The sequence below is a fragment of the Plectropomus leopardus genome, chromosome 21, assembly GCF_008729295.1.
Source record: "Plectropomus leopardus isolate mb chromosome 21, YSFRI_Pleo_2.0, whole genome shotgun sequence".
Classification (NCBI taxonomy): Eukaryota; Metazoa; Chordata; class Actinopteri; order Perciformes; family Serranidae; genus Plectropomus; species Plectropomus leopardus.
Window position 1 is genome coordinate 7593709 of NC_056483.1, and position 16064 is coordinate 7609772.

At 39.4% G+C, this 16064-nt stretch overlaps 1 protein-coding gene across 1 annotated transcript in view; it reads right to left on the reverse strand.

The window, feature by feature from the left end:
- Positions 1-4600: 4600 nt before the first annotated feature.
- The window catches only part of plxdc2b (plexin domain containing 2b), a 101601-nt gene continuing 90137 nt past the window's right edge, over positions 4601-16064 (reverse strand). Inside the window, exons 10-12 of the mRNA XM_042510878.1 lie at positions 13184-13244; positions 12624-12777; positions 4601-4764 (exon numbers count right to left, since the gene is read on the reverse strand). Coding sequence (XP_042366812.1) covers positions 4601-4764; positions 12624-12777; positions 13184-13244 — 379 coding nt within the window. The remainder of the gene's footprint in view (positions 4765-12623; positions 12778-13183; positions 13245-16064) is intronic.

A 16064-nucleotide genomic window follows, 5' to 3' on the forward strand; every position in this document is an offset into this window, starting at 1 on the left:
AAACATTTTGGTATATGCATGCTAGTCATGTTTATAATTTTATTTATAGTGGTAGTGCACAATAAATGAAATTATAAACATGACTAGCATGCATATACCAAAATGTTTTTCTGCTTTTACTGCAGTCCTGTTGTTGACCAGCAGGGGGCACTCATCGTTCATCAATACCATTCTTTCATACATGTGCAAATATGCTTTAAAATGTACATGCTTGCAGCCAGAAATTTGCTAAATGTCATCACACTGATTTCAAAATTTAAAACAACGCAAATCTCCTTCAGCCATGTTCAGTGGATTTTGTATGTTTTTTTTTTCTATCTTGGAGCACAAAAGGACATTTCTTCACTTGGAGAGCAAATTCCAGCTATATTTTTTAACTGGGTTTTTAACATTCTGTAGCATGATTGTCGATTGGTCTGTTTAAGTATTCATGAGCGGCTCTTCTCTCCCTCGAGAACGAGTAAGAGTTAATCCCAAACCAAGGTTAGCAGTATATGTTCCTGATAGGAGGAGGAAACAGGCATATAGATGCTGATAAGAGTCCTACTGTAGCCTCCGCTCGTGGCAATGCAAACTGACGAGGCTGTATATAGCGACTACATAATAAGTCTGTCCTTCAGCGAGCCTTAGAAGACATCGCTCGTCTTTAAAGTACACGATTCATATTGGAGTCGACCCGGCAGGTGTTTGGAGAGTTCTTTTGAAGATGATGAGAGCGTCCTGTAACCTATTGGGAATATCTGTTTTCATCTGTGGAGACACAATTTCCCAAACACTAAAAAACAAGAGAAATTTCACCTGCGATTTGTCAGCGGGAGGAACACGAAGAATAGAGGAACAAAAAACACAGAGAAACAGTTCCTGGTCTCAGCAGCCAAACAGTGATCATAGCAGGGGAAAACTAATGAAGTGATTATGAAACAAACAGCAACGACTCTGCCCTCATAGCTTATCTCTCACAGATTTATAGCAGGTTCAGCCCAAATCTATTCGCAGGGCTGCACATTTCTTCTTCTATGCCCCCCTGACAACCTCTCCCCGAGCTCCTCCCTGGCTTTAATTAGCAGCTATAGCCATCGCCGAGCTTGTCAGCCAACCAGCCTCTCCTCTGGCTCCCTGCCTCATTGATTTCCAGCACACAGAATAACTGGGTGGTAATCAAACCTGTCCAGTGTGTGTGTGGGCAGTCGCTGTGAATGTGTGTGTCTGTAAGCCAGTGTGGCTATTATGTGCACTCCTAAACTGGAAATTTAAATAGTGTGGATCATTTGTTGAGCGGAAGCATCACTTGATATAAACAAAACAAAACAAAAGATTACCTCTACAGTCCATAATCCATCTGAACACTGTTTTCGTAATGCTGTTCAGGGATGAATAAAGAGTATTTTTTAAGCATAGCTCTACAGTCAGTCAGTCTTAAACAGAGAAAAACAACGTGGCAGAGAAACTGACATTATGACTCTCTCGTTTTCCTTGAGAGGTAGTTTCTTGTATTTATCTGTCAGAGCTACAGAGTAGGAGAGCCGTCTCTTGGTCAGCTGGAAGCCCAAACAATAGGACAGGCTGTTAGTTTGGGGTGTTAGTAGGTTGGCAGAGGGCACGACTGACAGAGATGTAGACACAATGAGAAATAAACAGCCTCGCAGCTAAATAACCAGCGAGACGCTGGCGGAGACGGGGCTGCACAGACCCCCTGCAGGAGCTCTGACACTCTTCTGAGTGGTACACTTAAACCAAATAAGACAGCAGAGTCTTTACTGGGTCATGGTGGATTGTTAAAAGACAGGAGAGATTAAACAATTTTTTTTAGTTCTCATGCCTTTTTTCTTTTGCCATTTTTGTCCTCATCATAACGCAATGCAGCTGTAAGAGCACTAAGAGTAGACTGACGATGTGTCTCAGTTTGGATACTTTTGTTGTACACTTCCATCTTGTACAATGTGTACACTATTGTGCAGTTGTTGCCGGCAAAATATTTGCTGGTTTGTTTGCATGTTCACTGGAGTAACTGCAACCGCCGCAGATTCCTTGGCTGACATTTTCAGCAGTTTGGTGGGCCTTTCCAATTAGTTTCTGCAGTTATTTGGTCATAAACCCAAAAAACTGAACTAACTGAAAGAACAATTCAGGGGATCACCAAAGTCTGTAGTATTTATCTTGAGGTCATAATGAATGTCTGCAAAACATTTTATTTCAGTCCATCTAATAGTTGTTGACGGGGCTGCAAGTAATGACTGTTTTCTTTGTCTTAATGATGATTAATGTGCTGTATCAAGTACTTTAATAGGAAAAATGATTATTGCTCAAGGTGACATCTTCAAATTGTTTCGTTTGAACAAAAGTATAAAACTAAATATGTTAACGCTACATGACAAAGAGACAAGAAAAAACTGGAAGCAGCATTAATCAACGCATGTACAGCTCTGGTTGTTCAGATATTTCATTCTGGTCTGACCAACTATTGTCCTCCGTAAAGCCAGCAGAGCTAAAAATATTCTGAAGTTCATAGTTGTGTAGATGTTTGGTAGTATTGATCATTATGGCACAATGCAGTCAGGACACAGAAATGGCTCATCTTAAGCTAATTGCCCTGAATTCATTCCCCATTAGCTTTGTCCTCATGACTGCCAGAATCTGAGGAGACTGAGTAAACACTAATGGATAGCAGAGCCCCATTGAAATACATTAGAGCTTTTGAGTGAGGACAAATGGGACCAACGGAAAGCCAGCCAAGCTGTTCCTTTTTCAGCTCCACATTAGTGGAGCACAACGTTTCTCTCACCTGGCTAATGGGGTTTTCAGGAAACTAACAATACAAACGGAGCAGAGCTATAATTCAGACTCTTTGGAAATGGGCGCTGAGGAGTGGTGGAGCTGAGTGGAAACTCCAGAGAAAAGGGGGATTTGTTCCTCTTGTTCCTTATCTCAGAACGTTAGCTGTAATCGCAAAGTTTCCAGACAAGGTCAGGGGACACCTGGGTATATGAATAATTGTATCTAAAATCAAAAAAATTATCTTTGGACAGCCAAAAATCCTTCTTTATATATTTTCTACTTTCAGTATGATCTTCCAGGTGGCTTTTTTGCAATTAATTTTCACCTTGAATAACATTATTGGCAGATATGTGATGAAAACAGGTTAGATGCATGAAGAAAAAAATGCCACGCAAAGAGATATCATCACAGCTCCAGGCAGAGTGATGCTGGAGTGATGAGAAACATGCAGCGTTTGTGTAATGAAAGTATGATAGAAGTCACCGATTTTCAATTCCTCTCGAGCTGGAAACATTCGAGGAGCTATCTCTGAACACTGATAGAGTTGGAGGTCGTTTCAGTGTACGGATGTTTTGCACATTTTAGTGATTTACCAAATGTTGCACTTTCAAAACATCTATGCAAACAAAATGCATCTATGTTTGGACAGCTAATTTCTCCACTTCCTCTGCTGTACTGGTACCTCTGCCTTATATCAACACTGACAAACATATAAGCTGTAAAATACTCATGGTTATAATCTTTACATTCTAATCTGACCTCAAAATTTGGGTTACATCTGTTGTATGCACAAAAAACAAAAGTTTTCTTCAAGAATTTTATGTGACGTGAGGAGAGTAACTGACACAAAAATCATGATTTTGTGGGTGAAGTATTTCTTTAAAAGCTGTGCAAAACAAAATGACGGATTTCTTTCTAAAAACATTATAAATGTTAGAAAATACTTGTTGAAAACATGAAAAGACTGGGGACTGTGTAGCACTAATTTGTGAAGTTAGACTGTTTCTGTGTCCAGAATTTTTCAGACAGACCCGAAATCATGGCTGGATGAACGCTGTAGCCATCCTTCATAAAACTCTTCCCCGACTCCATAAAAGCTACTTTAATACTAACGTTAGTGCTTGTAGCATCAGAGTTGTTTTGTTTGTCCAAAGTGAGTGTCTTATGTTCCACGAGCTCTTAGCTCTCACTTATACCTGAATAAACATCTCCATAAAATGCCACAATTATATAAACACAAGCAAAATAGCCGTCCCTACCGAAGCTTTTAGTCATCACACACCAATCAGCTACTCGACCTGCCAGCAGTTTTTACTCACTGTTGTGATTATGTACTTTGTGCTAGCTGCTGAACACGCGGCTGTCACTTCACAGCAGCTTGTTCTTCAGCTCAGGGTGTTGGTGTGTTTGTGGTTTAGCTGCTGACAAAACTGTCGATGCACAGCGGCTAACTCTTCAGCTAAGCATCTTCAGTCGACACGCCCGCAGCATCTCGGAGCAGAAAATACTGCTTAATATTACAATTCTGAGCCCTAATTTCTTAAACTTGATGATCTTTTTAATCACTGAAATTTCGCTGGGTGGTTAGGACATTTTTCTGTGGTGTGGCAAACTCCAAACACATATTAGTTTTTTGCTGCTTCTTTTGGGCACTCAGCTCCTGCTCTCTCCCTGGCCTTCCCTCACACCAGCCCAGACACTATAATTGATCGCAGCAACCCACGGAGGACAGTTAAGCATTATAGTCGGCTGCTGGACGAAGTTTATCAGCCAATTGAGCCATATGTCCTCCAAAAAGATCAAGAAGCAATCAGGGACCAATAACTCAGTGGTGAAAACAGAAACAGGAGGGAAACAAAGACACACACACAGCCATAAAAACAACAGGGAATAAAGGCAAACAGCAACAACAGTTATTGGACGCCACAGCAGAGGAAGATAGAGACCTACCCTGGTTGTCTCTGAGATGCAGGGCGATCTTAGTATCATCTGTGAGGAGACAAAGAGAGAAAAACGTGTGAGCAACACACATTATATTCAATATTTCTCTTTGTAGTTTGTTTTTGAAGCTTTGACAATATAAACAACTCCCTGAAGGTCCCAAATGAGATTAAGCTTCTTTCATTAGTGGACCATCTTCCTTTCAACATGAATTTTACTACACTTACAATCTGATTAAAAATTAATACATTTAATATAATGGTCCAGCATGCATAATTCAGCACATAAAAAGCTGTCTGGGGTTAACTATACATGTGAAATATGGAAATGTAGCGTGACCCACTTCTCCTTGAAGGGGAGCAGGCATTTACGCACACCATAGGATTCACATTATGCAAATTCAGCACATACACCACCAGATATATTTCACTGAACGATTTAATTCAAAAGGATTTTCTATTTCAATTTTCAGGAGAAGCCATGCAGCCGTATTTTGGTGTCTGAAATGAATCATTAAATGAGATATCATGCTGTAAGAGGCCGCACAGAATTTAGTCAAAGTCAATCCCACACCAGACCGAGGGTCATGAATATGGATCATCATCACTGCTCGAGGAAAAGAAGTCTGTTGTAGCCAGAAGGGCTGTAACCCAAAGCAACTATAATCATTTATTTACTTCACAAAAATAAATATATTCAGATCTGTGTTGAGCTAAGTGGAATCTACTCTGTAAATTTGCCAGAAATTGTCTACATTATTTTATTTTCTGTGTTAAATTCTTGTCTTCTGTCATTCATTCTCCTCAGACATACATGTTCAAGTTACGTTGCTCATTTTTTTTATAACAATGTATGCACAGTCCTTAAATATTCAAGCACAATTTTTACCTTACAAAGTATGAAGTGACTTGGCTGTGTTTATGGTCTGGGTGGAAATGTATTATGGAGATACAACAGGGACATTTTTAATTGGCCATAGTGCATGACTTAAAAAAACAAATAAACTTGAGATCATGTATACTTTGACACATTGGTAAGATGCTTAGATAAATGCCAAGTTTGTGTTTGTTTGCTAAGTTTTTTAAAATCAAAATAGAAGATATTGATAAAAAGAGCTATTTGACAATAAATTCCAATGAAAAATTTGGCTGGTACTGTCGAGTCAGTCTTTGACTTCAGCTCATGATTTTGTAAATGATGGAGGAGGCCCACATGAATGTAAAGTGGGTCTGAAAAATGAGAAAGATATTGACAGGGACGGGCCATGATAACTCACTTGGCCATTTAGCATAATGGGAGAAAGATTCAAGTCCAGATGAAAATTGTGCCAATAAAAAAAACAAAAGAACTCTTCATTAAAGCTTTCTTGACTGTTATGCACTTATGAGACGGTCCCTAACTTCAAAAAAGTGCCATTCTTCAAAATCAGATCATAGGACAAAACCAAGCAGCGACCTACAGGGCCGAAAAATGAAGCCAAAGTGAGAGTACTAAGAATTACAGTTCCTCTAATGGCCACTTGAGTCAGTCCCTGTAGACCTCCATGGTGAAATGCCCAACTTTAAGGCAAAACTAAAGCCTGGTACAAATGTTTTGGTCTCTATAGCTAATTCAACATTTGTAACAACTGTACAAGGGGTGAATTTTTATATAACTCAATCATTTACATTTTATCAAGGCCCAAAGTGGTGCATAATTACAGACGTGGCTACACTGAGTGACAGGCTCTCTGTGAGCCGCTGCTACAGTCTATGAGTCTGTGCAACGCCTGTGCAACATCAGCCCTGCACAACACAAGAAATCTGTTAGAAAGCTTATTAAAGGTCCAATGTGTATGATTTAGGAGGATATATTGGCAGAAACAGAATATAATACAATAAGTATGTTTTCTTTTGTGTATAATCACCTAAAAATAAGAACTGTGTTTGCTTTAACCTTAGAATGAGATGTTTATATTTCTCCACGTTACACTGCCATGTTTCTACAGTAGCCCAGAGTAGACAAGCCAAACACTGGCTCTAGATAGGGCCATTCCTCACCACTAGATGCAATTTAATCTCAATTTAATCTCCCAAAATCTCACACACTGTTCCTTTAACAGTAGAGATGTTTCTGTTATTTAGCCTTACCCCCTGATATAAAGCAGCAGAACAAACTACAGCCTCCACAGTGATCATAAAGTTGACTTAACACCTCTCTAAAAAGTTTCTGTAATAGTTATAACCTTCATGAAGGTGAGATTTAAAGCAGGACTGTTTTTATTAGACTGCATTAGTCTGGTGTACCTGGCACCTGAATGTATTTCCTTTGAATAAAGAGTATAAAGTTTAGTCGAACATCAATAGAGTGAGAAAAAAAGATCTAAACTTTTCATGTCGGGGTTTCTCACACCCAAACACACTTCCACGCACACAGACACGTTTCTGTCTCTTATCCTTCCCCTCACGTTGTTGTGCAGCAACACAACCGTGAACCACCCAGTCTGCTCTCTAGCCTGACCTTTGACCCCTGCAGCTGAAGAGACAGGCGAGGGCTGAGGAAACTGATCCGCTGTACGTGTCAGAAAGTTTCTCTGCATCACTGGCTCAACAAATACCAAAGAAGGACCCCTTGACCCCCAGGACACACACATAAAGTCACACACACATAACCCAGACACACATCAGCCCTTTCAACACGCCCTGGTCTGATCTGTAGGATTACTCGACGTGTTTTGCCTCACAGCTGGACAGTTTTCACACTACATCCATCCTCAACACAGCAGCACATCCAGCACCCCAACGGTGAAGGAGTGTCCATTTAAACTCAGTCCCCGCAAGATGATAAATGGGGGTGCGAAGGAAAAAAGGTCGGCTACTCCTTCAGTTAGCAATGAAAGTAAATGCCTTTTAGTGGGGATGAAATAATGGACAACTGAGGCCTGAATGCAGAAAACCTTAAAAAAAAACCCCTCAACAATAGATTAAAAAACACCATCACCGAGATAGGAACAGAGTGAAATAACACTGCAGACGCTGCACTACAAAACAGTCTCAAGTTATTTACTTTCTGAAGAAAAATCACATTTACAGGAACATTTTTAAGGATTTAGTTGTTTGGAAAAAATAATATTTTATAGTGCACTTTAATATAGTCTTCACAAAGCGCAAAAGAAAGGAACAGAAGAAAAAAAAATTAGAGGAGAAAGCATTGACAATAAACCAAATATAAAGTCACCACATTGAAAAATTGCCAAAGAAAGCAAGGTATTTTAAAGGAACAACAACTCTAAAGCCTTTTCCCCTTGAATTTTCAGTTTTCAAACTGAGAACAGACAAGGTCAAAGCCTTGACTTAGAAAGAGCTAAAAGTCCCAGCTGAGCGACCGTTACGATGGATTGTTTGCTGTGTGCGCTGAGCCAAAACATTGACTGATATGCTCCATCTGATGAGGTCAGAAAATCCTTCATTCCAACAGCTCAAGTCTGGAGATATTTTATATTTTACAAACTGTCAGCAAATCTCTCGGGAAACCCAAAACCAACACTGAACTCATTCCACTATTGTGTGTGCAGCCAAAGTCTGATATGTATCTTATCCCTCCATTGTTGTCCAAAAACTATTAAAAACACATTACTGAGTCAAACTGTTGCACTGGGTGATGTGTCCCCTCACTGTGATGAACAAGGGCACTGTAGTTTATCCCACATACACCTTCCTGCTGCCAAAAATACTCATAAATAGACCAAACATGTATTAATACGCTGTTGAAAAAGGTCCCCGAACAAATGCACTATTTTCTACAAACTACAGTGCCCTGTTCTTTTAAGGGCTGAGAGCCACATACAGGACAGGAAAGTCAGAAAAGAGAGGACTAATGTATTATCGCTTGTGGTTGGTTTCTATGGGGTTAGCAGACAGTTAGAAAAGTGGGGGCCGTCCATACATGGACATTTTTCACTGTGGATATTCTGGCTTGTCATAGTAGGAAAAGCACAGGTAAAACTGATAACGTTGACAATAGCACAATTCCTGTCCCAGTAAGCCACTCCAGTGAGCCAACATACACAATATCAGGACCTCCCTTAAGTGGAATGCAGGTATATTAATGTTATTGAATACAGCTGGACTTTCCTGACATGTCAAAATGTCTGCTGTGAAAAAGGCCTACAGACTGTGTAATAAAGGCATGACAGCGTCAAAAATATGAAGCCAGAACATCTCAATCGCCCCCTGGTGGCTGGCTGCAGTAAAGGTCATAAACCCCGCTCCCTCCATGTCAGTGAATGGGATTAAAGCCAAACTAAAAAAATCTAATTAGGCCTGAGCAATATCTCATTTTTCATACCTTCACACTTTCCTGAATTTTTACCAGGGTATACGGTAAATGATGGTATAAGTGTGCAGGGCAACCCATACCCACCTCACCCACTGACCGGCAAGTTCGCTACTTTACTCAAATAGTCGTAGCTTTTCCAGATGAATAAACACATAACATTTGATAAAACAAATAGTGTTCATAAGCTATCAAGAAGAAGGACGTTTCAGGCTCACCCTCAGAGTCAGTGGTAAGTGCGTTGTAATGACTATTAGCGGAGATGATTATGAATAGCTAACACTAGCCATTTACAGAACATTATCATTCATCAGTGTGGATGCTCACGTCGTTCTTGAAAGTTTTCATTCTTGGTGTGGATGGCCATTTACCCTTTACATTATGAGGAGGAAATGAAGGACATTCTACCTTAAACCTTGCACATATTTTTGCATTTTAACAGCCATATCCACCATATTTATCTTGTAAGTCATGCAAAAGACACTTTTCCTTTTACTCCCTCTACTTGTGATGGACAATAAAGCAATTCTCACAGACGTACAGTTGAAGCAACGTGTCCTTCAGAGGATCACCTACTCATGTTCCTAAAAGGATGCAGTAAATTTATCACAAGGATAGGAGTGGATGCCTGAAAAGATTTCTGTCCATCAGCTAAATGTGTGCCCATTGTGCATCCCAGACATCACATACAATTAATAAAAGACAAGCACAAGAAAAGACACCACATACGGCACATTGTGAGTGCTTTTGGTATTGATTATTTACAGCTTTTTAGGTGAGTGGCTCCTTCGTATCATTTTGATTCAATACCACCACATCTGGAGCTGATTTAGCCAAATTGCCTGTTAACTTAAATAAAGTGCTCACAAGTCATAAAAAGAGAAATGAGCTGAAAATTAGCAACATAAATCCAGCCAACTCGTAACTCTCGCATCTCTGGAGACAAGTAAAAAAAAACGTAAAGTAAACAAACTTTAAAGGACACCTTGGCCATTTTCCTATCATCAGCAGAAGAATACAGTCTGCTCCTTTCAGAGAGGATTTGCATCAGATAGCTGAGATTATGATGCAGTGTGAGTTGGGTTGGCCTCCCGCTTGGGTGCACTGAATCACGTGCTCAATACTTAACACCGCAATATCAAAAGAGGCAAGACACCCTCGAACTGCTTGGAAATACTGTCAGTGAGGGATGACAGATGACATATTTTACCTTCGAACACTTACCAACTGTAAATGTCATGTTTAAAACTGATTTTCTTGTCTTGTCCTGTCTTGTCTATATTCCTATCTCCATCTACCCCTAAGTATGTATTGCATTGCTGTCAATACCCTGTCTTTGTTTTATTTTTATACTGCCCTTTACACTCTCTAATAAAATAAATAAATAAATTTAAAACACTGATTTTTATCTTTCATCCACTATCTCCTAAAAACACGCAAAGCGAGCTGCTTTAATAGTACTTTCTCTCTCAAGATATGTGGTGAGGTTTGTTTAATCTGCACCAGTTAGCACTTTTATGTATAATGCTGGCTTCATTTAATATTTTTGCTATGTTAAAATGTCGTCCTGTCTGTCCTGCCGAGGGAAATTCTTGTTACAATGGCAATAAAGCTAACTCAGCTCAGCAATGCATTAGATCACCTCTCAATAGTTTCCAACTTTCCCACCTTGTCTGTGGCTCTCATCCTAAAGCCAATTCCTCACTAATGAAGACACAAACTTAAGAAAGGGGTCCCAATGGCCTATATATATATATATATATATTTTTTTTTTTTTCTAAAGAAGGCAAAGGAATTTTCTAAAACAGCTAGGGACTGTAGTTTTTACCAAATATAATTAAAATAGAAATAAATAGTGCATTTGTTAGGGGACTATTTTCAGTGGTGTATTAATACACATTTGTTGCTCTGGTGAGTGTAAACAGCAGCAGAGCGATGTATCTGGGATTGACTCAAAATAAACTATATTGTTTTAGATTCATGTATTTATTATTATCAGCATTTAGGGATGGCATGCTGAGTGGGTTGCAGCATCTCCCAAAATCAGGTATTATAAACAACATTAATGTATAAAAAATATTAATCTAAGTGTTGAAACTGGTTATAAAGCTACATGCATAGTACACAAGTATTTGTAGAAAGAGAAAGAGAGACTTTGATCATGACCATATTAGGTACGATTGATGCGTATTGTTCCCGAGTAACCCATTTTAAACTCCCTTGCCACTTGGCCTTTAAATAAAAAATTATGATCTCTACCCAACTACATTTGCGTGACATTTTTGTTTGTGCTACAGTGTATGAAAGGGCTCTGTAGACGGACACTGCTGCCCCCGGAAATGTCATCAGTAGGGACCTGCAGAGCTGCAAAGCAAAGTTCTGCTTCTAGCTTTAGGAGGAGGTACTGCTGTTTGGTTTTATAACCAGTTAAATACTCCTTGTAGTCACGTTATAAATAGTAGTCCACTTCTGTGTCTGTGTGCTGTGTCTGCCTCACCGTTGCATGACAGACTACAATTACCAAGTGGAATAGCAAAGATCAAATCATTACCAGACTTTTCTTGTAAAGACATCTTTAAAAATCTATACTTTTCTGATCTACAGGAATATATTCATGTTTAGCCAAACCAAAATTATATACATGGTTCTTTACATCTCTACATTGCATTTATGGGGAAAATTCAATATAACGTGAGAAACTTCCCCTCTCTTGACTGTTTTACCAAAATATAACTTGATTTAGTCTCCATTCACTGTCTTAGATTTCTCTTTTTTCACTAAAAAGCCACAGTAATGAGACCCAACTAGAAAGAGCCCTGAAATGTAAAATGAGACCTTGAAAGCGAGAGAGAGTACAGGTAATAACGAGAAACAGCTTTCAGAAAACCTCAATATCTGGATCAGATTGAGTCAATTTCACTAAACTCTGAAATGATTGTACAGTCACTTTCCACTTACTGTGACAAAAGCCAGAGCTCAATCTAATTTCCTACAAAACGTTTAGCCTTCAAAAATCAAAATTAGCCCTCGTTCCCCTTCACAGTGGAATTCTGAAAGTTAATGCTTCATAATTACCTGAAAAAGTGATTAAGAAGAACAATAACGGGATGAGAATATTTTCTGACACATCAACAGTTCTGTCATCAGAAACAGAATGAAAGGTTTCTGAAAATAAAGATTGATGGCGAGCCAGCAGAGCGGAACGACCTGATCACGGGTTCTTGTGGGTGCATCTATTTTTGACTGGTGAGATTTGTCCTAATTCAATCTGCATTGTTTAAAAGTTGGTACAAACACAGCTGCTGTGCCTTGCTCCAACGCCTGCCATCTGGAATGATTTTTTTTTTTTTGTTTTTTTTTTTTTGAGCGTAAGTGGAGAGCTGCAGTACATATTTATGCATTCTCCAAAAGAGAAAAGTGTCTTGCTCATGTTATAAAAGAGGAAACACATCAATACCAATAAAGAACAGTTCCAGCAAATGCACTTCATTTAACATCTTGCCAGAACTGAGCATCCATCACTTCTTGAATGAAAGCTCTGGGCTCCAACACAATGTGCAGCGTGGCCTCGTTCCAGCTGTCTTCTACTTTACCTTCAGTGGGGACGCTGGTGGGAGGGTGGGAGGTGGAGGATGCGTCCCTGTCTGCAGTGGCTTCTTTGCTCCTGGAGGTTGTCTTGGTGGCAATCGTGGTGGTGAAGGGGTAGAGATAAGTGGTGTCGATGTCGTCACACATCTTGTCCTTAGTCTGAAAGATGAGACATGTTGTCATGGCCGTGTGCCATGAACAAACAAATAGTTGGGGGAAATAGAAAAAAGTGGGGGTTAAACAAATAAACATTATAAAATAAAATATGGGTAAAAAATAAGTAGACAGGCAAACAAAAAACTGTATTGGATCACAACATACACACGTAGATAATGTGTGGCTACTAGTTACACAATAATGTGTTTCTGGTACTTCTGGTACATAAATACTGTATATTACATCAATCCATTTGTCAACACTGGGTATTTCTTTTGTGAGCCATTTTTCAGGAGTTCTTACAGGCCACCAATAATATTCTTAACAGGTATTTATCTTTTTTTCTCCATTTGAGCTCGCATTTCACTTTCACATTTGATTATTTTATGTTATCAGCTCAATGGCTCACCTCATCCGGGCAGCTGTTATCCACCCAGTCTTGTCGATGGCGGTCAAAACCACTGGAACACCTGAGGGGAGAGGAATCAACAGTTAGGCAAGTCTCAAGTTAAAGGGGGTGTAACGATCCATCGCTCTGGATTGATATCTTGATTCAATGATTAACAATCCAATATCATCAATATAAAAAATATAAAATATAACACCTTTTTAGAATTTAGAGACAATTTATTAAATATCTGCAAGTAAATTACTAATGTAGGGAGACCTACAAGGTACCAATTGAAAAATAAGAGTCAACAACAAAGAGACAGAAGCCTGACTTTTGGTTCTTTATATCAGCCAAAGTTAAAACTTACACCTTTCTGTCTAGTAAAAACTCGAGTCTTTGAACTCCTAACACCCAGTTTATAATACAGACTTTCTTTCTTGGGAAATGTGTGTCTTTTTGCAGCAGTTGAAAGGTGATAATAAACACACTTGCTCATCAAGACTCACCTAATGTACGCTTTCTGTTTTAAGCCCCCCCAGAGCCACAGAAGACATTACACAACTGTGTATATGTCATGTACTGTCTTTGTTTCTGTGTGGAATTTGAACCAGCTGTAAAAACAAATCTCTATGACAATAAACAGATCTTGCTGTGTAAGAATTTATCCATTGAAAAAATGTTTGTAGAATTTTACACTTACAGGACACTTACATTGATCATTTTATGTTTTCTACTTTGAAACAAGCAGAGAAGCAAAAATCAGCACCTCCCACTCTCTGCCTCCCCGTGAAGTCTACATTCAAAAGGAGAGCGACTTTTTCTACAGTATGAGGATGTGGGATCTGTACAGGGGAGTTCACCGGGTCATGGGGGCCTTGGGAAAAAGGTGCTGCTGAGTAATAACCTCAAAAGGCAGACATTAATCGAGGCGGCGGCGGCGACTAATCCTCCGTGCTGTAAACGGATCAAAATTATAAATCGCCCACTGGTGAACTCACCATCGCTCTGTCTAGGCCCGCTGCCACAAACTGTATCTTGTCTGGAAGGAAAAGTTAGTATGCAAAGCAGTAAACCCACTCACACTGTGTTCTGTCAGATAAACTGAAGCGCTTTCTGCAAATTATGTGTCACTGCAGGTGGGTGATGTACAGAAAAATGTGCACAAATGGAAACAACCTATGACCGACTCTCAGAACAGAAACGCAGCCAGCAATAGTATCTGTGCTTTGTGCTGCAGGGACAATATGAGTCCAGTCGAGTCTTAGACGTCCCCAGCAGGCCCCATTTCTCTAGTGAACATATTGTTATGGTAATGGCTTTATGTGAAGGACTCCATTTTCATCTTTCTACCTCTCTAATCATCCCATTCCTTTTATTCCCTCCATCTCCCCCAACAATTTTTTTTTTTTGCCTCATCTGCTCAATCAGGCGAGACAGATTCCTCTGCTTAATCCCTCACTTTTCCCTGACTGCTTTCCCCCCATGAGAGGAAGGACAGGGAAGCAAAATGAGACACAATATTACCGAGCAGGTCCAACCTGTCCCTGTGGGGAACGTGTGTTTTGTTTTTTCTCAATGGCATCCATCTCAGCTAGTTGTGCTCTAGCGCAGTGAGCCACGGTGCTTTTAATTAGAAATGGGCCGAAGTGCTTCATTTGAATATAAATGAACCCATGAGGGAGAATATATCTCTTCAGGTTTTCAACACTCACAGCAGGATGTTGAGATTATTGGGTTTCATATCCACTTCTTGAGACACAATCCCAAATTCATGGAGGACATTTTTTTTTTTTTTGCATTTTCTCAAATACTGCTCTTAAAGTATGGAAATAATCAAAGGTCCCAATATTTTTGATCAAATATCTCAATACAAATATTGCATTGATACTGTAGACTTGATTATTTTTGTGTTTTTTCAAAACATTTACACATTATTTTTGTTAAATAATCATCAGTACTGTGGATTTTTTGACTAAATGGGTAAAGGCAAACAGATAGAATAACCGTAACATCGCGCTCACAGCAACAGTCACCTCTGGGTGGAAAGCTGGCTGCTGTTTTGAATTGCAGAGATATGTAATCCCAGCAAACCCTGTTCATTTATTTATTCATTTTTTTTGTCATTTTCATTCATAATTATAAAAAACATAAAGATATAAAAAATATAAAGATATTTGCTCCTCTTTACCCTGCACAATTTGTTGCATTCTCTAAATTACTGAAGCGAAACACAAAATGAATACTTCCATTCCTGACTGTTTAGCAGTTCAATGACAGCTGAAAAAAGAATGATGATCTTGTCATCACGCCATTTCTCAACATAAAAATATGCAATAACAATTTCCCAGGAGACTAAGACATATTAAAACTCAATATTCATCTTCTTAACGTCCATTAATTTTCTATGAGCTGCATTTGTGATGCTCACAAGCTGTTTTCTCTGGGTAAACAAGTCCCTTCAGTTCCTCTAAACGCATAAATGTTGGGCTACACAGGCACTCGCTGCCCAACGTGGACGTCTGTCATGCTTTATTAACCTGCTTCAGTAGCGGCTGCACACATCAGACACAACAGACCGATTCAGTGCAGAAGTTAACATGAGAGAGGCGCTGCGCTCTCACCTTCCCGGCACTTCACTGTGAGAGAAGTTCATAAGGGTTGTTCTCTTAAAATGTCAGCGCCTTTCATTAACCCCCGAGCCAACAAGTTCGCCACTGTTTTTAATTAATGCGTGTTTAAAGCATGTTTTCAGAGGAAGCGGTTGATGCACACAAAGGGCAAAGAACAGCTCAACAGTCAGATATTAATGCAGTTAGAGAGCCAATTAAAATGTAGCTTAATGAGATCACTGCTACAGGCGTACAGTATCTCTCCACAGTGTCCATAAATTGCTGAGTGG